This window comes from Aethalodelphis obliquidens, unplaced genomic scaffold (genome assembly GCF_003676395.1).
Source record: "Aethalodelphis obliquidens isolate GAN/ISIS:26980383/991018 unplaced genomic scaffold, ASM367639v1 scaffold27, whole genome shotgun sequence".
In the NCBI taxonomy this organism is placed as follows: domain Eukaryota; kingdom Metazoa; phylum Chordata; class Mammalia; order Artiodactyla; family Delphinidae; genus Aethalodelphis; species Aethalodelphis obliquidens.
Window position 1 is genome coordinate 5308768 of NW_020837971.1, and position 24470 is coordinate 5333237.

Consider the following 24470-nt stretch of genomic DNA (forward strand, 5'->3'; position numbering starts at 1 on the left):
CAAAAACAAGGTGGAACAAACATACACAAGACAATAAATGACATGGAAGATGGAAGGGAAAAGACATATGTTAAAGAATTCTATTCTTTGAGAGGAAGATGGAGATATTGATTAGCCATTTGCTAAGTCAAGTGAGTATGTGAAAAATTTTAGGATAATGATTAGAAGTAAAATAGCCTTTCAAATTACTACAGAGGGAAAAGGTGAACAAAGAAAAACATTTAAGCTAAGATATGAATGGAGAAAAAGAGGAACAACAGCAACAAAAAGGCCAAAAAAAGGCAAGGTTAATAGAAAACACAAAAGAAGATGGTAAGAATAATTACAAATGTAATAGTAATTACCAAAAAAAGTAAGTGGATTAAATTTACTTGTTGAGACAGATTGTTGAATTGGATTTAAAATATCTATCTGTATTCTGTTTATAAGAGACAACTCCCAAATATAATGTCACAGGTTTGAAATAAAAGGATGAAAATATTATTATTAGATAAAAATATACATCAAGATAGAAAGCAGTACTAGAGATAATGAGGATCATTATTTAATGACAATAAAATTTTATCAGGAAGCAATATTAATCCTGAACCTATACATAACTAACAGCATAGCCTCAAATTATATAAAATGTAAATGGAATTTCTACTCAAAGGGTATATTAATGCTACTACAGTGTAAATGGTTGCAACACTATTGCTACTTTGTAGAAACGGAATGAAGTGTTAGCACATACAAGAACTCTAGCCTAAAGTGAGCTTTTAAAGTTTTTCTATTATAAGTTAGCCTTCTGTTTGCAATAAATATTATCTTACACACGCACACACACACACACACACACACACACAAATACATATTGCTTTAATGTACAAAGTACTCATATCCACCCCAACCATGAGAATCTTCTTCAGATATTTGTAAACTAGGCAATTTCTCAAGGTGTTTAAAGTGAGGGAAATTTGACTACATTAAATAACAAGCTTTTTCCTGTACATCATCTACATCAAAATAAATAACATGTAGATTTCAAATAGGACTGCCTACATGTTCATTAACTACTTCTCAGTATTGTTAGTTATTTGTTTAGATTATTGAGTTTACTAAGATTCATAAGAAGAACAGAGGTCATAATATATATTTATTTCAAAAGTTTATGATTAAGAAAGTTAGCAAAATCCTAGGGCTTCCCCCACTTAAACTGAATTCCAGAATCCTTTCTTTAGGTTACATTTTTTCTGAAAACTCTCTCATGCCCTCTGCTGTCCATTTATTGAAATTTTTTGTTGACGTATAGTTGATTTCCAATGTTGTGTTAATTACTGCTGTACAGCAAAGTGATTTAGTTATATATACACTCTTTTTTTTTAATGTATTCTTTTCCATTATGGTTTATCATAGGATACTGAATATAGTTCTCCGGGCGATACAATAGGACCTTGTTATTTATAAATTCTATACATAAAAGCTTACACCTGCTAACCCCAACTTCCCACTCCATCCGTCTCCCAACCCTGTCCCCCTTGGCAGCCACCAAATTGTTCTCTGTGTGTGATTCTGTTTCATAGATAATTTCATTTGTGTCATATTTTAGATTCACATATAAGTGATATGGTATTTGTCTTTCTCTTTCTGACTTCACTTAGTATGATAATCTCTAGGTCCATCCATGTTGCTGAAAGTTTCATTATTTCACTCTTTTTTATTGCTGAGTAGTATTCCATTGTGTCTATGTACTACATCTTCTTTATTCATTCATCTCTCAATGGACATTTAGGGTTGTTTCCATGTCCTGGCTATTGTGAATACTGCTGCTGTGAATATAGGGGTGCATGTATCTTTTTGAATTATAGTTTTGTCTGGATATATGTCCAGGAGTGGCATTGCTGGATCATATGGTAATTCTATTTTTAGTTTTCTGAGGAACCTCCATACTGTTTTCCACAGTGATTGTATCAACTTACATTCCCACCAACAGTGTAGGAGGGTTCCCTTTTCTCCACACCCTCTCCAGCGTTTGTTATTTGTAGACTTTTCAATGATGGCCATTCTGATTGGTGTGAGGTGATACCTCGTTGTAGTTTTTTTTTTTTTTTTTTTTTTTTGCGGCACGTGGACCTGTCACTGTTGTGGCCTCTTCCCGTTGCGGAGCACAGGCTCCAGACGCGAAGGCTCAGCTGCCCCGGCTCACGGGCCCAGCCGCCCCGCGGCATACAGGATCTTCCCGTACCGGGGCACAAACCCGTGTCCCCTGCATCGGCAGGCGGACTCTCAACCACTGTGCCACCAGGGAAGCCCCTCATTGTAGTTTTGATTTGCATTTCTCTAATAATTATTGATGTTGAGCATCTTTTCATGTGCCTATTGGCCATCTGTATGTCTTCTTTGGAGAAATGTCTATTTAGGTCTTCTGCCCATTTTTGGATTGCATTGTTTGTTTTTCTGTTGTTGAGTTGTATGAGCTGTTTGTATATTTTGGAAAGTAAGCCCTTGTTGGTCACATCGTTTGCAAATATTTTCTCCCGTTCTGTAGGTTGTCTTTTCGTTTTTGTGACAGTCTGTTGTGGCTGTCCACACATGGTTTTTGTGACTGATGTCACTCAGAGCATCTTGTAAATCCTAGGGCTTCCTGGAAGACAGTTGCCAATTTCATGCAAGTATCATCTGTCATTCGTAAGGTGTAGGTATTGTAGAGTTCATCGACTTATAAAACCTACCTGGCATTTTTTAATGCTGTCATGAAAGTACTTATAACAAGTTATCCTTGCCTAGGACCTTGAAGTTGCAAGTCAGTGGATCTTTAAGGACAAATCTTTAAGTTTCTTATTTTTGTAGCACAAGGCAAGTAAATTTCCCTTTTTGAAACTTGAGAGATATCCCTTTCTGAATAGATTCAGTCCACAGAACTTAACATGGGGACCATTTCCTATCATGGACAAGAGGTCTTGGATATTTATGACTTTGCGGCCTGAGAGCCTCAGGGGCTGATGATGGGTCTCTCCAAGAGGACTCTTTAAGCCACAGCAGTTGGCCCCTCTGAAGGGAATGGAAGACAAACAGAGGGGATCTCCTGAGCTCAGCCAGGAGCCAGGGGACTTCAGCCAAAGTTCAGGAACGTCTGAAGAAGAGCCCTGGGGGGGAGGGGACTCCCAGCTGCAGGGGCCCTGCCCTCCCTGCCCCAACACTTGAAAAGACTCCGTCCCTCAATGAGAGAATGTAACTCACTTTACAGAATGTATAATCCAGTGTTGAATAAATTTGTTCCATTAGGCTGTCTGAAGTTGTTAATTCTTCATCACAGGGCAAGGTGTCAAGATTTAATCACTAGGCTAGTTTAGGCAACAGCTGCTTAAATTGTGGCTTTAACTATCAGAATAGTCAATCATAAAATATCTCAGACAAAATTTCAATATGGAATTTTCATTGGTATATTAAATTGTACATTTATTGAATATTAATTATTAAATTAAGTAAAATAGTCATTTAGAATATTTAGATGGCATTTAGATGGTAAGAAAGAATAACTCACTATTTGAGTCAGTCTTAGGAAACAATATATGCTAAGAAGTGCATTTAAATTTTTTAAATTATAAATGTAATATATGTTCATTATTGAAGACATAAAAAAATGAAATAATTCATCTTACTACTTGGAGATAAGCATTGTTATCAAGTTGTGTGTTTCTCTCTGCAATTGTTTCTATGGAATATATGTTAAAATTCCTATTATTATTATTATAGAATTGAGATCATACTATACATACAAGTTGGTATTCTACTAATGTCACTTAACATTACTATGAGATAATAGAAATATATATATATATATAGGTCTCTGCCCTTGGCTCCTAATAAAGGCTTCCTGAAACCCTTATAATTTCCTGGGTGATAGGAGTGTCTTTTGTTCTAATGAAGCACCTTTGGGTAGACTCCTGGATGAGGGCCGGTCACCAGAAAAAACAAGACATGATTAGAAGCTTGGAATCTCCAGCCCTACCCCCCAGTCTCTTGAGAAGGAAGAAGGACTGAAAATATAGTTAATAATCGATCATGCCTATGTGATGAAGCTTCCATAAAATTCCCACTAGTATGGGGTCTGGAGAGCTTCCAGGCTGGTGAACACACCCACATCAGGAGGGGGGACACATCCCAGCTCCACGGGGACAGAAGCTCTGGTGGTCCAGACCCTCCCAGGCCTCACCCTCTGCATCTCTTCACCTGGCTGTTCATCTGCATCCTTTATCAAATCCTTTAGTAAAGTGGTAAATTTAAGTGTTTCCCTGAGTTCTGTGAGCCACGCTAGCAAATTAATAGAACCTGAGGAGGGGGTTGTCGGAATCTCCAGTTTGTAGCCAGAGGAGATAGAAGTTGTGGGTAACCTGAGGACCTACTACTTGTGACTGGCATCTGAAGTGGATGGGAGTGGTTTTGGGGAAATGAGCCCCTAACCTATGGGATCTAACATTAGTGTCAGAAGTGAGTTAAATTGTCGCTTGTTGCAGGGGGAAAACCTCCACCCATTTGATTACTAGAAGTGTCAGAAGTGAAGCTATGTGAGTGTGGTAGTTGTGTGAGAGTCAAGGAGACATACACAGAAGGAGAATTTTAGGTTTTTCCTTTACAATTATGTTATGGAATATTTCCCATTTCATTGAATAGTTTTCAAAATACAATTTTAAGTTGCCTAATATTCCATACGTATACCAATTTATGTAACACCCTCCTATTTTTGGACATTTAAGTTGCTTCAATTCTTTACTATCATAAGTAATCCTGAAAAAAATTCCATACATGTAAGTTTTTGTGAACATCCTTAATTTTATGTTCACATTAAATTCCAAGAAGTACAGTTTCCAGGTCATGGATACACATATTTTTAAGGTGTTTTATGCATATTGCTAAACTGAACTCTGCAAGTTTTAATAACTTACACTCCTACCAGCTGGACATGTTCATGACCACAGGAATGGCTTTTAAAAAACTGAACGTGTAAAAGTACGCTACAAGTAAACTCTAAATATGTGGGAGAGTTATATATGACTCTCTATTCATTTCATAAATAACTTTTTTTTCTCCAAAGGTGTCAGGAAGATAGAAGGACATTTTGACAAAGTGGTAAGACGGCCAGACCTTCTAATTGTTTTTTAATCTTTCAAAACTTGTTTCTTCATCAATAATGTGAGCAAAATAACACTTGCCCTGCCAAACAGAGTGTTTTGTGAGGATACTATGAGATGATACATGTAAACATGCTTTGAATACTATAATGTCATACAGGTGGAAGGTAGTACTTTTATTGCTCATTACTGATATGTGGACAGACTTGATTCATGTCATTAGACTTTTAAAAGTATCAATAAATTTTTAATATCTTACGTTAACCTTAATATACATAATTTTAAAACTCAGATGATCCAAAAAGTAATTTTTTGTCAATTTTCTTTTGTTTATTTGAAAATAGTAAAACAATGATTTTGCCACATATGCAGTTATTGTTCAGTTGCCAATTCCACTAACTAGGTTTGCATCAGAAAAGGAAAAATTACCATAGAAACAAAATTATCTATTAGGGTTTTCTATTTAATCTAAAAATATTTGGCATGGGTACAACAAATTTAAGTGCATCCTCAACTTGCTTAAACCAATGCCTTTTTCAAAGTTATTCCCGTGGGTTTTCATTAAAAAGACCGTTTGAAGATCAGTTTGAATAATTATGACCAAATGAAACACAAAGCCAAGGATAGAACTAGTATGCAGTGGGAACTTGGTGAACCTAAAAGCTTGCACCTATTGTGAGCCTTCATAAGGAGAAAGAATAAGGAGGGAGGAAGGACTGGGACAGAAAGGAGGAAAGGATAACTTAAGAAAAACACTGAATTTCTAACAAGGTAATGGCTTGCAAAGCACCCTATGACTTGGGCCCCTGAGGACTTTAGCTCAGTTCATTAGGACTTTAGCCCATCCCTCTATCACTATTACTCCCAGTAATTCTGGTTATTGCACTTGGCCAAGGGCTTCAATTTTTTATGGCATTCAGTTTCAGCACTTGCATTTTATTGGACGTCATTGTTTGCAGGGTGTCTTTGCTAAAGAACTTAGGGAATAATTTGTAGGAGGAGGAACTGGCACAGAAAGGGAGAGATAGCAGGAAAGGAGAAAATAAATCTTTTCTCATTTTTAAATTGCCCACAAAATAATAAAAGGTAAAACAGACCTTACGGAGTCATTTAGTACAATCCTTCTTCATCTTAAAGTGGAAGAAACAGGTGTAGGTGACACAGATAAACCAATGGCCGAGCCAGGAAAATAACCAATTCCATACTCTTCCCATGGCACTATGTCTCTCTCTCTCTCTCTCTCTCTCTCTATCTTATTTTAGTCCTAAAACTGAGGATCATTTGTAGTCAAAGGGAACAATGCTGCTGTCAACACAAATCGTGATCGCTCAGATTTTTCTTGGTAACTTAGAGTCTATGCTATAAAATAAAAATATAATAATTTAAATTGCAACTTGGCAGCCTGTGCAGCGTGTTCACATCCATTATCTCATTTGATCCCTACAAAAACCCTTTGAGGTAAGACAAGGAAAGTATTATTGACCTCATTTTAAGAGCGAGCGGTTAAAACCCAGAGACGTTCAATGACTGACGTAAGATTACTTAGTCAAGAAGGAGACAGGACTCTAACCCTATTCCTACATTTGATATCAAAGAGGGAGTTTCCTCAGAAAACACTAACTGGTCTTGATCCTCTTGCCTAGGGATTCTCTATCCCAGGGTACCCCGCACTAGTTTAATGAAGTTTGGAACTAACCACTCACTGAGGGTACTCCTATTTTGCATCTAGTTCTCACCTTTAAAAGCGCAATTTCCTACCACTTCCCTCGGTCCTGATCCTTATTTAGGCTCCTATTTTTCTCTGTGAGTTTTGGCTTCCTCGTCTCACTCCAAAGCTCCACCCTCTCCAAAGAAGTAGCGTCCTCGGTATCCAAGGAAACCACACAGCCTTGCCCATCTTTCGCCTTCCACGCTTTCCATTGGCCAGTTGGATTCTGGTGTGATTTTTTTTTTTTTTTTTTTTTTTTTTTTTTTCCCCGTCCCTCCAATGGATAATTGGCTAGAGGGAAGGAGCGCTTGCCTTCCGAGTCCCGTGTAACACCTGCTCTTACTAGACTTAACAACCTTGGGCATTGCCTCTTGGGAAATGTAGTTTCTAAGCCGCCGAGCCCCTCGACGTCTGACTTCATTAGAACTACCTATCCCACCGGCCTTTGCGAAAGGGCGGGAGTAGGCGAGGAGTCACGGTCAGCGTGGATACTTAGAGCTTTGAAATTCCAATTTGCCCCCGAGGCGTGTGTAGCTGAGGTTTAAATTGCTGAACGAAGTGAGCAGTCTTGCTGTTGCTTCAGCACACCCTCTTAAGTGTCTCCCTTCTGACTTGCGCCGGCACAGCGGCCAAGTCTACTGGCCGTGGCGAGACTAGCCTGTGGCTGAGGTGATCTGAGGGAGCGTGAGAGCACGCCATGTTCGTCCCCTGCTCGGGATGGGGGCTGGGCTGCCTCCGGCTCTGTCTGCTCCGAGTGTGGGCCAGCGAGGTCGCGGGGCGCTGTGCGTGCGGGGTCTGTCAGGCCCGGCTGTACGGCTCAGGTGGGTCCCAGCCCGACGTCTCTCGGTCTGGTCCCGCGCGCCGGACTCTGAAGGAGTGGGCACTTCTGGTGAGCCCTTTCGGCCGGCTGCGGACGCGGCTCCCGTGCTCCCTAGCCGTGAGGCCCTTGGACCCTCTCACCTACCCGGATGGCGACCGCGTGCTGGTGGCGGTGAGCGGAGTGGAGGGTGGGGCCGTGGCCAGCTTGCAGGTGAGGTACGACGAGGCGCAGAAGGAGGTGGCCATCGTGTCTGACGTCATCGACCCCCAGGCGTCCGTGGAAGTGAACGCGCCCCTGAAATTTGGCAAGTGAAGTTTAAACGGGCTTGGGTCCCAGGGCACATCCAGTGAATTTATAGAATTAGGCCGACGTGCGTTTTTAATTGGTCCCTTTGGATCTGACTTTGCACCCTAATTTACAATTTACGCCTTCGGAGGTTGCCTCTTTTTTTCTGTTGTGCTTTGGGTTTCTGGGCAGTAGTTAGGAATTAGGTTCTCAATTACAGCAATTTTATAAATTGAATGGAAACATGATTTGGAATAATCTAAGCCGAATAACATTTGTGGAGCCCCTTCTGTTCTCCTTTGTCACTTTGTTCCTATTTGTGTCACTGCACTTTGTCGGTAACAATGTGGTGTATTTTTCAGGGTTAAAGTATCTTGATAATCCACTCAGTGGCATGGCAGACCATCCGCGTTTCCCCTTGCTCACTGCCTGGCGTCTGTCCCCAAACAGCCTTGTCTATAGCATGTTCCATCGAACCTGGACCAGGTGTTTGGTTTCTGATAGACACCCGGCTTCTTACTGAAAACGTCACCACTCATTTTGGCCTAAGTAGATTTTCTCTGAGTAGCAGGCCATGAAGAAAAACACATAGTAAGATTGCCTGGGAAACTTCAACTGATAATGGCTGCCAGATATGTTTCCTAGGTATTTGGGTTCCATGTTATTTCTCACATGGAAACGACTGTGTACGCAGCACTTTTCTAGGAAAGTCTTCCATTGCTCTCCGACTTCCCGGGACTGAAGGAAGATACTAATGAAGATCGTAATAGCAACTAACACTTCTAAGATAATCTTTTCCAATCCTTACAGTCGCACTGTATTATAGACACTTATTGTCACCATTTAAGATGAGGGAATTGAGATACAGCAAGTTTCATATACTAAGTACTTATTGTGGGTGAACAAGTAGAAGAAATACGTGCCTTCATGAAATTTAATTTGTAGTGGGGTTAGATCAAGAAATATGCCTATTTTCTCTCAGATATAAAGTGGTGGAGCTGAGATTTGAACTGACTGGAGTCTGCTGAACCACTATGCCTTATTGCTTCTCAACTTTTTTTTAACTAGCCTAGGTGAATAAGAGACCCTGATCTCAAAATGTTAACAGTCTGGGGTGGGGAGGAAGATTTGCCAATGTATTATGCAGTACAAAATAGACTGAGTATTGAAATAGAGATAAGCAAAATTTTATGGCAGCACAGATAAAAATGGAACTACCCAAACCTTATTATTTGCTGATTCCTCTTTTTAGAACCAGAATCTCATTTCCAATTTAGTGTTAATATGTGGATATTCCACAGGCCCTCAAATCAACATAATTCAATTTTACTCATACTTACTGGTGTTCCTCCAGTTCGTCTATAACTGTTTCAGTGAATGAGTGAGCGTAGCATTACTACCACTCAGTATGTAGCCTTAACTTCTCTACCCACCTACTGAGGGTAGAGTATATTTAGAAATTGTTTTCTTCTTCCCATGCCTATCATTACTGCTCGAGATCAAACCTTATGTTGTAACACTACTTAACTGGCTGAAAGTTTTGCAGTTACATTTGCATCCATGTAAGTATGGGGTGAAATTGTCTTTTTATGTATTTTATATTAATCCCAACCAAAATATTGCCTTTATAGAGACTGCCATATACTCAACTGTAGAAATTGATTTTTATGTCATGACTATTGGAATTGTAGTGCTAAGACCCCAGTAGTTTGTGTTTGGGGTAGCATTAATTCTCTCATCTGTTTTAAGGGAAATTATCAATATTTATTTGAACTAGGTATTAAATATCAGTGTTTTAAAGATTTTTTTATATAGAGACACCTAAGGTTACACCTTAAATTGAATTTAAAGTTAAACTTTAAAGCTAAGTATGGCTTATTTGCCAAATTTTCTTCGTATATATCACTGTTATTTATCCACAATTTTGAGGTTTTAATATTATTCAGTACTAGATTTTTCAAAGTTGTTCCCACTTTTTATTACTTCAGATACCTTGTGATATAGCTGCATGATAATATCTTCCTTTTTTTACATATGAAAGGTTAGCGGTAGGATTTGAAAACTGAACTCATGGTCATATATACTGATCCATGCCACTCCTGCAGTAGGCTTTTTAACTTGGGGAAAGTTTGGGAACAAATCTTTAAACTTTCATGAATATAGAAGAGAATAAGCTAACTGACTTATCCAGTTCACCATAATGACTTGTTAACTTGCTGCACTCTTACTCAAATCTGTGTTTGTGTATTTTCTCAGTGGCGAAGAGGCTTCTATGATCTTCTATAAGAACTGGAATCTTTGACCTGCTTTACTTATCTCCTATGTTACTTTCTCTCTTTAGATGATATCTGCCAACAGAAATAACTGCTTTTTAAAAACTGGTAGAAAAGGGCTTTACATTTGGTCCTGTTGCTGTGGTGGAGATCCCTTACCTTTAGAGAGAGGCTGCTGACAGCTGTGTTCTTTCCAGGATTCAGTAAACTGAGTAGCTGGATTTCTGCGGGACACTGAAATGCTTTGGAGCTCATTAACCGTAGTACTAACTTGGTTTTTCTTTTTTTCACTTCTAGATTTGAATATCAAGTCATCAGGGTCTGGCTGTGTAAAAGTCCAAAATATTGAGTGTGATAATTGCAAAATTGAAACTGAACAGGGGACCAGCATCTTACAGTCAGTTAAGGTATAAATATTTTTCTAATTTTGTTTCAACGTTATTTTTTAAAACACCTTAAACTATGAACTACGGTATCAAATTAAGGTTATTATTCGAGCATCATTTATTGGAAATATTGAGTATCATTTATTCATCACTCAGAAATTCCTTGCAAAAAGTTTGTCAGTTCTGTTATGAAAGTATAGAGGTTGTAGCAACTTTGAAGGTTTTCGTCATGTTCCTTTTAGATTTCATTTCAAAGTGTACAGTGATACTAATAATACATTCTTAGTATTCTCAGATCTTACTAAGTTTAAGAAATTTTAGTTTTAACGAATGATTTTCTTCCATTTATTAAGGAGTAAGGGAAAGTCATTAAGCATTATAAATTTGCTTAAAATATTAAATTAATCACATTTTTAATGTACCAGGTAGTTCATTACTTAAGGATTAAGTAGTTATTTGTGCTAAACAGCAAATGATTCATCTCACTTTGTAACAATGCTTTTATATTTAATTTTCTTAAAATTAGATTGGTCTCAGCTCTAAATGATTTCAAGTACATCTCTGATAAGTTCTAGCTTATTGTTACTACTGATACTGCTTACACTTGCATATTCAAAACTCAATACTTTTTTTTTTTTTTTTTTTTTTTGGCGGTATGCGGGCCTCTCACTGTTGTGGCCTCTCCCGTTGCGGAGCACAGGCTCCGGATGCTCAGGCTCAGCGGCCATGGCTCACGGGCCCAGCCGCTCTGCGGAATGTGGGATCTTCCCGGACCGGGGCACGAACCCGCATCCCCTGCATCCGCAGGCGGACTCTCAACCACTGCGCCACCAGGGAAGACCCAAAACTCAATACTTTTGTGAACTTTGGTGGTATGTAACTTTGTTGAAGTCAGGCATCTTTGCTTCATAATTGCAAAGCATTTTCATTTTTAGATGCATGAACAGTAATTAGTATGATTAATTGGATGCATTTAAAAATTTTTACATTATTTGTTTTGTCCCAGCCACTTTTATTTGCACACCTACCTTTGGCATGTCTTCACATGTGAACCATTTCAGTAAATTTAGTTGCACAGGGACTTCCCTGGTGGTCCAGTGGTTAAGACTCCATGCTCCCAATGCAAGGGGCCCGGGTTTGACCTCTGGTCAGGGAACTAGATCCTGCATGCTGCAACTGAAAGAGCCTGCATGCCGCAACGAAGATCCCATGTGCCACAACTAAGACCCGGCGCAGCCAAAAAAATAAGAAAAGTTTAGTTGCACAAATATCAAAAACGATTAAAGAATACTATTACATATCCTTTTGGAAAAATGAGATGGTTCCAGTTCTTGTAAAAGATTGCACAATGAAGTTTTCATGTTGAGTGACTAAATGGATGAGAATACCATGGTTCCTTTTTGTCCTTATAAATATATTGGTCACTCATCAATGCTTGAATTTCAGAAATTCATCTAGAATATTGTTCTCTGGAGACTCAGAGTCTTAGATTTTCAATTTCACAGCCAAATTTAGAAGCTACTGTACTGCTGTCTGTCTCTTTGCAATCATCTTTTGATCCGTCTGATAATTCTGAAAGATCTATTTTGTCAGTTTTCTTTTTTCTGCCATTATGTGCATAAAATGAAAAATGATTTCTCAACTTTGGCACTGTTGACATTTTGGGCTGGAAAATTCTTTGTTGTCAGGGGCTGACCTATGCACTGTGGGATGGTTAGCAGTATTCCTGGCTTCTACCAACTAAGTGCCAAGAAACACACTCACTTAGGACAATGAAAAATATCTCCACACATTGCCAAATGTCCTCTGGGGGACAAAAATCACCTTTAGTTGAGAACCATCACTGGAAGCAAGTTCATCATTCTTCTGTTGTCTTATTCTTTTAGACATTTTCTAGCATAGTTAGGAATAATTGACAAATAATAATGAAATAACTGCTAGGATAATGAAACAGCAAAATGTTATGAGACATATGAAAAATAAGAATACTAAAATCCCATAACGTATTTTAGATTTACAAAGGAGTCCAGTGAACCATTATGGTAATTTTAAGATAGAATGAGTTTTATTCTATTTAAAAAATGAGTAAATTTTCTATTTATTCTTTGGGGGACCTCTAACAAAGAATAAAAGTCATGAAATATCAGTCCTACAAATAGAATAGCTCAAAAAAGAAATTCAAGAATTAGAATTGGGTCTGCTGAATCTTAATGGTAGTTAGGAGAATTAAGAGGTAAGAGAATTATTCTTGAGATCTTAGGATTTACCTGACTTAAATTCAGAATGGGAACGCTTTGTGAAATATCTGGTTTAAGTTTTAAATATAGTACAACATCGTTATCTCTAATTAGTGATCGCCTATTAATGTAAGTTTCTCTTCCACTCATTTTAAGGATTTGAAATATATTTGATGTATGTTTTAAGATGTTTATAGCAATAATAACAGCTACTGTTTACTGAGTCCTTATCATGTACCCAGAAATGTAGCTAAGTCTTCATTTAATCCTTGAATTATCTTCTTTTTATCAAGGAAGAAACTGTGAGCTACTAAGAGATTAAGGAACTCATTTAGGTTCCCACAGCTAATAAATTGAGCTAAAATTTGAACTTGGGTCTTTCTGCATTCCAAGCTCATGCTCTTTCCACCTTTCCTTATTGTCCAAGCAAAATGTCTGGCAGTACTAACTCACTGAATGCCACATATTTGCATTTTTAAAAATTGCAATAGTAATAGTTTATATTATACTAAATAGCTTCTGATTTATTTAAACGTTTTAACTACTTTGTTTTGCATATTGAGGCAGGAGATAGATGGGCCCCAGGGTAAGCAGCTGGAGTTCATTCCCTGTGGCCAGAAACTTCAAAATATCAATAGCAGGACAATGGAGAGAGGAGGCTGGGCCCTTCCCAGATAAGAGATAAAAGACCACGTATTCCTTATTCTCAAAGTCAAGGAGACCTTCCCAACTACACATGCCCAGAAAGGCTTCTTGGAGGTCCACAAGGGAGGGGGCGCCACCCCAGAGTAAGTGACGTCAACTATGCATCGGCCTCTTTGCTAGAATCCATCTTGGCTGAGAGATGCATGTGCACACACACGGGGAAGATCCTGAGATATACCAAATACGGACTCAGAACCAGGCAAAGCAAGATGATTGGTCAAAGGAAACCTGGAAGAAATATCACATAAAAGTGATTCAAACTACCACAAGGTGGCAACTCTCTCTCTGAGCCCACCCATGTTTCTATCCACAAGAACTGTACTTTTTCCTCCTAAACACTTTACTTGCTTCACTACTTTCCGTCTCTATGTGAAAATTCATTTCTACACAGCTGATAGTCTAGGGCCTTGTCACTGGCCACTGGTCCCCAGTGGTCTAGTGGCTAGGATTCAGAGCTCTCACTGCTGCTGCCTGACTTCAGTCTCTGGCAGGGAACTGAAATCTTGCTGCAGGCCGAGGCCACCCAAGATCCATATGTTTTTAAATTTTATAATCTACTTTACATTTTTTGAAATTAGATGAGCTTTGAACTTAATGATAGCTATTAACATTTTTGTGCTTTAGACCTCTTTGAAAATATGATGATTATTTCCTTAGGAAAAAATGCACACATATGAAATTTTGCTTACAATTTCGTAAGTTTCACAGACTGTCTAGAATGTCGTGTAAACTTGGTTAAGAACTCCTGATTTAAATAAAATACCAGTTGTTTTGGAGATGCTTTTTTCTGAGGTTCATCAGTTACTTGTCTGCTTGATAAAGACTGTATTAAATACAGTTTGACTTCTGACTCATGTTTCTATGGGCATGAAGTCTACCATGCTGTAATATAGATAAACTTTTTAAGAATGATTCATTTTGCCCTTTTCACTGAATTTTTTAAACTTCATTCCTGGGCCATTTTACCCAAGGTTTTACTGTTTTTCCCCCTGAGTAAAGCAACCAGAAGGTTGTTTTGTATTTTTTTCCCCAGTTTTTAGATAACGTCTCTGCTGTTGCTGGTTATGATATTGGTGGGTTTGCTTTTGCTATTTTTCTTCTTCTGGTATTTACCTATTCTTTTTCTCTTTATAGATGTGGTAGAACTGAAGACTTATGCAAATATTAAGCTGAAGTAAGCTACCCTAAAAAATAGACCAAACATCTAATGGCTCACACACAACTATAGTTTATTTTTCATTTGTGTCCAAGTGTGTGGGTGACTCATTTCTATTCAGGTATTGTAGGTTCCCTTCATCTTCTGGCTCTGCTATCTGTTAGAGCCTTATTGTAATATACATGCACCTGGTGGCAGGGGCAGAGCACAGGGAACGCACATTAGTTCTTCTAAAAGCACCAACCTGGAAATTGCACATAACATTTCTATTTATATTCTGTTGGCAAGAACTGAGCAGCACCTAGGAGGTAAGGGAAGCTGGAAAACATTGTCTCTTCATGGGCCCAGCTATACTTTGTACTTCGGGAAAAAGTGGATTTTTGTGGACCTATCATAGTTTCTGCCACACTTGCCAAGTGTGAAATCAACTGTTACATACACACACATTTTTTTTTTATCTAGCAGAGGAGGCTAACCGTAACTGCTATTTTCTTAGAGACATTTTCATTTAGTTCCAGTTTCTGGGCTGTGTTGTACTAGAAAGTTTAACAGTCAGTGGGTTGTTATCCTAAGTGTGAATATATACTTCTTCAGGTGACTCCAGCAATAAGAATGTAGGATTTGAAATCATACAGAGCTTGATTCTGTTAGTTTAGATTTTGTTGTTTTCTAATGTGTCACCTGATAAGGTTGTTTAACCTTTCTGATTCTTGGATTCCTTCCTCTGTAAAATGGGAAAAATATAATACCCATCTCTGAATTGTGAGAATTAAATGTTAGTTCACATAAAGTAGTGAACGTTGTTATTTGGTGCAAAGAAAATGCCAAGTAAGTAATAAATATTACTGTTATTAATGATGAATATTAATAACGATGAACAGTGATTATTGTTGTCATTCTCATCATGATGTATGTTTAGTTAGCCATTGTGATCTTTGATTCCCAACCCTTTCTTCAGTGAAGCTACCAGAACACCCAAGTATCTTTTTTTTTTCCTTTGAGTCCAAGGAGCTTTATTTAATCACTTTAACAGCAGTTGACATTCTTTTCTCACTGATGTTATTATTCCAAACAGTGCATTTCTATTCATTTCTACTTCCTCTTTTACTGCTTTATTATTATTTTAAAAGAAATGTATAAAATGTTGGAACATTTTTTATTAATATAAGTCAAATTTATTGTCTCTTTTTCTATGTGAATTTTTGTATTTGTCTTTCAGAGTCAAAAATTACATATTCAAACAAAAGGAGGTAAAGTGATCTGCCTGGGAACAGTTTATGGAAATATAGATATTCATGCATCAGATAAAAGTGTAAGATTGTAATTTTCTTTTCTAGTACTTGCAATTTTGCATCTGGTTGGCTCACGCAGTGGGTAGATTCTACAAAATTTGTGGCAAAACATTCCCTTTTTAATGCATTTGAGTTCATTAGTAAATTCAAACTTGAACTGAGATGATTAAATATTATACAATTTAATTTTAAATTTGTGATTTAATACTTTTGATAGATATTTAGTTACTTATTTGGAATCAGTAGCATCTTTTTATAACTTTTAAGTTTTATTTTATTTTTTTAAAGTTTTTTTTTTTGATGTGAACCATTTTTAAAGAATTTAAATTTGTTACAATATTGCTCCTGTTTTATGATTTGTTTTTTTGGCCGCGAGACATGTGGGATCTTAGCTTCCCCACCAGGGATTGAACCCACACCCCCTCCATTGGAAGGCGAAGTCTTAACCACTGGACCACCAGGGAACTCCCTCAATAACATCTTTAAATTCTTAATATTTCTTGAAAAAATTTTTTTGTATTGAAGTGTAGTTGATTTACAGTGTTGTGTTAATTTCTGCTGTACAGCAAAGTGACTCAGTTATACACACATATACATTCTTTTTTATACTCTTTTCCATTATGGTTTATCCCAGGATATTGAATATAGTTACCTGTGCTATACAGTAGGACCTTGTTGTTTATCCATTCTATATGTAATAGTTTGTGTACTAACCCCAAACTCCCAGTTCATCCCTTGCAAATACTTAATATTGAATTCTAATTCTGAAGAGATTTTAATCTTAATGATCATGGGTTAAAATCAGTCATTACATAATACCAAAATAAGTGGGATTAAATTTTTCTTATTGTTAGGTTTATTTGAGTATTTTTTCCAAGACCTGTTTATTTTGCCTCTAGGCAATTTTAGGAATTTCGAAACTCGACTTTCTTCAGTGTTTTCCACAAGATGGCACCATTAGACAGCATTACTGTTCTCCAAAAGCTTTTATTATCCATAGGAACTTTGATTGTTATAAGACAGTTTGCATTTTTTCAGTCAACTTTTGTTGCTTTCTGTGGTTTAGCATAGTATTAAGAATAAAGGTATAATTTTGAAGTATAAATTGTCACAATTTTTTAGCATGATCAGTAATGTTTTAAATCTTTTAGAAAGGTCTGAGCCACCTTTTATTTTACAGTTAGACAATTTGCAAGGATTCTTTTGTCATAAATTTGTTCAATTCCATACTCAGCTGTATCCTCCGATAATTGGTGGGGAGGAATTGGATCTTATATGTAGATTATTGTTGGCATAATTAAACAAGGTAGGTTATAACACTAATTGTTCTACAATTGTCACTTTTATTTTCCATCACCTTTCTCTTAGAACCTGTGGGAGACTGTTTAAACCCAAATATTCAAATTTATCTTTTTAAAAAGTGTTGAAAGACACTGCCTGGCTTTATGTGGCAGCTGTTTTGAGACAGCATTTAGTTTCACCTCTCTGATTGTTGTGGTCTTGGAGGTGCAAAAGGGAAATTGGACAACTGCAGTTGCAGAATATTGCATATTGATGTTCACATGTAACTATCAAAGAAGAATTTAAATCATCTTAATTATTTTCTATTTTTAATATTTTGACCACTATTTCCACTCATTATTTATCCTCTCAACTTTCATGGTTTATTGAATATTAATTTATTCCTACTTTCTGTTATACTATTTTGTTTCCTGCCTGATGGAGTTTTGTGTTGTACTAAAGAATCAGTTTTGATATTTCTTTCTATTTATATTATGCATAGTATTAATTTTTAAGGCATATTTCTAAGTTTCTGAGGTTTTATATAAAATAAGTTCTTATGAAATATGTTAACTTTTAATATACAACTTCCATAGAAATGTGTTTTGGATATTTGAGAGGCAGCATAGTGAATTGGTTTAGAGCATGTAATTGAGAACCAGAGTACCTGGGTTTGAATCCTGGCTCAGCCACTTACTAAGCTCTTTAACTTCAGATGAGTTATTTAACCTCTTGTGTCTTGGTTTTCTGGAAAATAGAATAATAGTAATGACATTAACTCACACTGGTTGTTATGAGGATTAAATGAGTTAATGCATAATACAGATAAGGTACTTAAAATAATGTCTTGCATAGCTAACTCCATTATAGTGTCGACTATAATGATGATGATAAAGGTAAATAAAACACAGGAAAGGTAATTTGGCCAGTCCTAGACCTACCAGTTAACTTTACTGAGACTGTGTTTCATTATTCATAAAATAGGAATGGTATTGTTTGTTTTTTCTGCTCAACAAGATTGTGAGAATCAAGTGAGCATTATAAACACTTAATATATTGTTTATGTATCATTTTATATGGAATGGCTGTTTTTAAATTGTATCGTTAATTTCAGTATCCTAAGTTTGATACAGACAAGATAGAAATCCATTGTATGGGGCTTCCCTGGTGGTGCAGTGGTTGGGAGTCCGCCTGCCGACGCAGGGGACGTGGGTTCGTGCCCCGGTCCGGGAAGATCCCACATGCCGCAGAGCGGCTGGGCCCGTGAGCCATGGCCGCTGAGCCTGTGCGTCTGGATGACTGTGCTCTGCAACTGGAGAGGCCACAACAGTGAAAGGCCCGCATACTGCAAAAAAAAAAAAAAAAAGAAATCCATTGTATGAATGGATTGTTGAATGAATGATTGTTGAATGAATTGATAATATAGTTATCAGTTGACCTTTCTTTCTTAGTTTGGGCTACAAGGCCACAGTTTTTCCTTAAAACTTCATTTTTATTTTATAATGTTGGTTTATAATAACTAAACTTTATGAAAAAAATTTCTTCTTGTATAGAAAAGCAAATTAATTTATAGCAATATCTCTCTAAGAAAGGTATTTTTGGATCTACTTTTTGTTCTTTCTTTAAATATCTACTTCACTTAATAAGCAAGCTGTACAGTTTAATCTATTTTTTTGAGTGTTTGTTCCATTAGCATTAGTAACTATAAATAAGATCCTCAATATTTTGCTGTAAACTATGGTGTCCTAAGTTTAATTGTTCTAGTTAGTATCTGATATAGTGCATTATATATGGCCCTTAGTGAATTTTCTATTTCTTTGAAATTAATTTTACGGATTGATTGGTTAAAATAGCTGTATTATTGTGATGAGGAGTGTTGTACTTTTGCTTGCTTTCATTTAGTTTGGTGGGGCAGGGGAGGATAGTTTTTAGCTTCCTACAGGGTAAGATATTTAGTGTTTAATGAACAAAGTAAATCCTTGGCATTTTCCTGATACTCATAAGGAGTGTCTTAAAAGCTTTATTTGGTTGTGGGGAGAGTCTAATCAAAAGTTCCCCCTTGCCAATTCAATTAAGTTTCAAATATTCTTGCAACATTTATCTTTTGATATTCCCTAAAACAGCCTCACTGTTTATAAAAAGCTAGAGTATTCATATTTGTTGTCTGCTTTATGGAAATACTTGGAGAATTTTAAGCTATGCATAAAGCAACTTTTCATGAAGAAATTTTGTAGGTAAACCATAAATTTTTTCAGAAATTTTAAACCTTACTATTTACACTGAGGAATGCAAAACGTGTATTCTCACAAATCTGAATGTATATAAAATATCTATCTTTCTTTGACAGATTTATTGAAACTAGATTTTAAAAAAATTCCTATGAATCCATAATTAGCTGTAGCAGATAAGAAGCAATTGGTATTTTATATACCTAATAAAAGTCCATTAAAAACCAAAATTATATACTTCAAATCTAGACAGCAAAGTAATTTTAGTTTGCTTTCCATAACAACCTCTGGGTACTTTAATTTCTCTTTTCATAGTTTATCTGTCTTCTAATATTTTAGTATTCTTGAAACTCAATTCTTATTAAATAATATTTTGAACTCAACAATTTTTGAAGGAAGTATAACGATTGAATATAATACTGATGCCAATGTGTTGAAAAACAATGATGTTCTTTCTTTAAATACCTCAGTGTAATGCTTGAATTTGACCCTGGGCAAAACTGTGACAAGCCTTCCTAGTGATTCAGTTTTTATGTCAACAATTTTATATTAACGCTCACTTTATGCTTATAAAACATTTGTTTAAAATACTGTAAAGATAATTTGGAATCCTTAATTAGATACCTTCATTTTTACATTGGGCTCAATATTTGAGACATAAATGTATACTGAATTTTGTTAGAGAAGTTTAGGGATAAATACAAAATTCCTTCCATTTTGTTCAGTGGAAAGCTACTGACTAATTAGATGTAAAGTGGAAAAATTCTAGAAGTAATAGTGTATTCACTACATTAACAGATGAAATGAGAAAAATCATATGAGAGTCCAATAAAATCAGATAAAGTATATGCTAAAATTTAAAACCCATTCATGAGTTAAACAGCAGCAACAACAAAACAGATTTGAAATAGAAGGGAACTTCTTTAATCTAAAAAAAAGGGATCTAGAAGATATCTATAGCAAACACCATACTTAATGATGCAATGTTGTAAGCTTTCCCTCTGAGAATAGGAATAAGATAAGGATGCTTACTTGTTATTTCATCACTTCTATTCACTGTTAAATTGGAGGCCTCAGCCAGATTGTAAGACGGGAAAGAACAGGAAAAACAGTATTAATATGAGGATTAGAAGGGAAGAAATGAAACGATCACTTGTAAAGAATATAATTATGCATGTAGAAAAATTGTTTTAATTCAGGTAGATTATTAGAATCAGTTAAGTGAGTTTAGTGAGGTTTTGGATTTAAGGTCAAATATAAAAGCCAGTTAAGATAAAATGAAGTTTAAAAAGCTATCTTTTATAATAACATTTAGAATACATCAAATAGGAATAAATTTAACAAAAGATGAAGAGCTCTACATAGAAAATATAAAACATTATTAAGAGAAATTAAAGAAGATCTAAATAAATGAAGGAATATAATGGGTCTGTTCCACAGAGAAAACACTGTTGCTCATAATCTTGTAATTAGAGCTGGGGGATTGAAGTCAATAAATTGGCTGTGTACTGTACATATTAGTTGCCCACTAATTCTGGCTTTTTACCAGTCTTCGTTTTATAATGAACTGATTTGAGTCTTTCTCTTACTAGACTGTGACCGTAGATAAACTGCAGGGAAGTTCTGTTAATGTATCTACTGAAGATGGTTTGCTGAAAGCCAAGTGTCTTTACACAGAATCATCATTTCTATCTTCTGCTGCTGGGGATATTACATTAGGAAGTGTTCATGGTAAGGTGACAGAGGCCTAATACATCTTAGATATGCCACATGACATAAATTTTAAGAGATGACTGTGTTTCTTTGTAGGTGAAGGAGGATCTGCCGTTAGGAAGCTGCCCCTCTAAATAATTAATTGCAGGCTAACCATCTTTTAAAAAACCCACAAAATAAAGTGACTCATATGGTACTGAATTTTATTTTGGCAAGAAATTGAATATTATGCTGTTATACATGAAGCTAATAGTAATTCTGATTTTTAATGCATTTCTTTATAGAAGGCAACAAACAAGGAAATATGTGCAGGAATATTCAGAGGAAAGCACAATTAAATAAAAGCAGTGTTAAAAAATAAAGATGGGTTCTGAGTGATTGCTTTTATGTTATGATAGGAAAGCTAAGGATTAAATAAATTAATGAAACATTTGTGTGGGATCCGATTATAGCAATTCAGTGATACTAATTTTGGCTGAAATGCTTTATGTGTATTAGTACTAGCACCAGGTCCTCCCAGTGCCCTGCCATTTTCAGTTTTCTTTAATTAGATATCATTTTCTGACTTTTAAAACATGTCTCTGCAGATATGTAATATTACTTAGTTAACTTTTGTGTTATTGAAAGAAAAGAAGAGAATGTAATGGTGAAGTAATATGGCAAAGGGCATGCTGGTATTCAGTGTCACTCAGCATGCTTCTTCAGTTCCCACATAGCAGATGATTTAAGTCCAGGTATGTTTTCTGAAATATGTACACATAGAATTAAGAATCTCTTATCCTGGAAAGTAGTATATACACATCTGCTAAATGCCTTTTGGACCATTTTCCAGGAGTTATAGACAAACTTTTGCTGTACGTAGTCCACTCATTTAACTTCTATAGGAAAGCTGAATCTATTTATCTATACATTTTGGTAAAACCTCCAGATTTTAGTAGTCAGCATGAATTATTAGGTGGTATTAGAAAACCTGGCTAGTGCAAACCATGCTATTTAGCAAATTGGCAGGTAGTCTTACAGTTAAAAAAAAATCTGAAAAAATGAGTACTTATATGCTTGAAATAATTCTTGAACCTCAATTTCATAGTTAAACCTCATCAACCATTCTTGTAGGATTAAGGTATTATTTGAGTCCAAAATGAAGCAAATAGTTTTGTTAGTTATTCATCAGTTTTGTTGTTTTTTGTTTTGTTTACTGAGGTGTGCCTTGAATAGTTCTGGTAATTTGTAACTCCATATTTCAACAATGACTTTTATGTAAGCATTATATTTTTAACCGTTAATTGTGATTAAAAGTACTGTGCTTAATATATTGAGTAATTTTTAGTGGAAAAACAATTCCTTATCATGTCACATGTTGATTAACACCCACGATAAGAACAGCTCTGTTCTCTGCAGTGCTTTATACCATGTTTACACTGAATTCATTAATGTTTAAATTTTTTTGCTTTCTTTTAAGTAAGTTGAGAATTGAACTTGGTACATTAGTAGTTTACATGATAGTAAAACAGATGTACTTTTTTGAAGCAGTCCTCAAAATACTCTAGGTCTCTTTTTTTTTTTAACATCTTTATTGGAGTATAATTGCTTTACAATGGTGTGTTAGTTTCTGCTTTATAACATAGTGAATCAGCTATACGTATACATATATCCCCATATCCCCTCCCTCTTGCATCTCCCTCCCACCCTCCCTATCCCACCCCTCTAGGTGGTCACAAAGCACCTAGCTGATCTCCCTGTGCTATGGGGCTGCTTCCCACTAGCTATCTATTTGACATTTGGTAGTACATTATAAATCCATGCCACTCTCTCACTTCATCCCAGCTTACCCTTCCCCCTCCCCGTGTCCTCAAGTCCATTCTCTACGTTTGCGTCTTTATTCCTATCCTGCCCCTAGGTTCTTCAGAACAAATTTTTTTTTTTTTTTTTTAGATTCCATATATATGTGTTAGCATATGGCATTTGTTTTTCTCTTTCTGACTTACTTCACTCTGTAAAATACTGTAGGTCTCTTGATTACTTACAGTGGCTGAAATGGAAACAAATTGCTAGGAATAAAAGAGTTCATTCTTTAGCCTTTATAAAACCTTTTATATTTACTTATATAAGTATTATTTACTTTTATTATTACTTACTTATTATAAATATATTTAATAATAATAATTTTAATTATTATAATTATTATAATTATTAAATAATTTATTTAATAATAATAAATAATAATAATAAATATTATGATTTACTTTTATTTATTATTATTATTTACTTTTATATTTACTTATAAAAAAACCTTTTATATTTATATGACCTTTAATGTGAAGTCAAATACCTTTCCTTTGGTGGTTTCAGTCTGAGCCAGACCTAGATCCTCTTTTGAACTGTTGTCTCTGGTTGGGATTTTGAAAGACTCTGAGATGGAAATTAGAGTGTAGCAAATTTACCAGGGAAGCCTCTGGGGACCAGTGCCATACAAAGGAACAAAGCCCAGTTTCCACAGGAGAGGTTAGACTTGATAAGTCTCAACAACCCCAAAGGGGTGCTCTGAAGCTGGGATGGTCCTCAGAATTGTCTCAAGTTGGGGTGAGGGGAGATGGACCTTTATATCCCCAATCCTTAGATGCAAACTGCCCCAGAAGCACAATGATTTTGGATCAAAATGGCTCTCTTCAGATGAGGCAATTCCCTAAGAGAGCAGAGAGCTGAAGACTGTCTGCCAGCAGTATTCCCAATAGATAGGAAAATAAGCCCTGCAGTTACAAAGGGGTTCTGAATGATGGCTCATAGCACCGACTACCGTTATATTTATTCATTCGTGCAGTACATGTATTGACCACCTACTGTGTGCCAGATTTTCAGGCACCAAGGGTATGAAGTTGTGCAGGAGATGATACCTATCCTTAAAGAACTCACGGTCTAATGGAAGGACTGAGCATCATCTCTCTTGTTTGTAATACTAGTAGAGCAGAGAGAAGTAGGAGAAGGGAAAATTTGATCCAGTTGCCACTCTACAAGAGGTTCCATGTTGTTCAGCCCTGCTTTCTCCATCTAGTCCTTGGCCCTCATTCTGCTTGGTTTTTCAGTGGTAGTAAGTATATGAAAGAGAGAGATTTGAAAAAAAAATCTGCATTTCTTAGTCATACTCTGTGCCTGCCTACTTTTTAAATCACCCTTAAGAGAGGCCCAAGTTTCTTGCCTCCCCCTCCTATGCCATCCCTATTTCCATCCTTGTCCTAAGGGATTATATGCACATGTTCCTTGAGTTTGGAGTGTGGAGG

General features: G+C 36.2%; 1 protein-coding gene across 5 annotated transcripts in view; it reads left to right on the forward strand.

Annotated features, from left to right (window-relative positions):
* The first annotated feature begins 7100 nt into the window (after positions 1-7100).
* The window catches only part of FAM185A (family with sequence similarity 185 member A), a 67293-nt gene continuing 49923 nt past the window's right edge, over positions 7101-24470 (forward strand). The window contains exons 1-4 of one of the 5 annotated variants that reach the window (XM_027123819.1): positions 7101-7943; positions 10495-10604; positions 15901-15993; positions 21075-21213. In XM_027123819.1, the coding sequence (XP_026979620.1) occupies positions 7517-7943; positions 10495-10604; positions 15901-15993; positions 21075-21213 (769 nt within the window). In that variant the 5' untranslated portion in view covers positions 7101-7516. The remainder of the gene's footprint in view (positions 7944-10494; positions 10605-15900; positions 15994-21074; positions 21214-24470) is intronic. The other 4 variants (XM_027123820.1, XM_027123818.1, XM_027123822.1 and 1 more) reach the window with 4 other exon arrangements.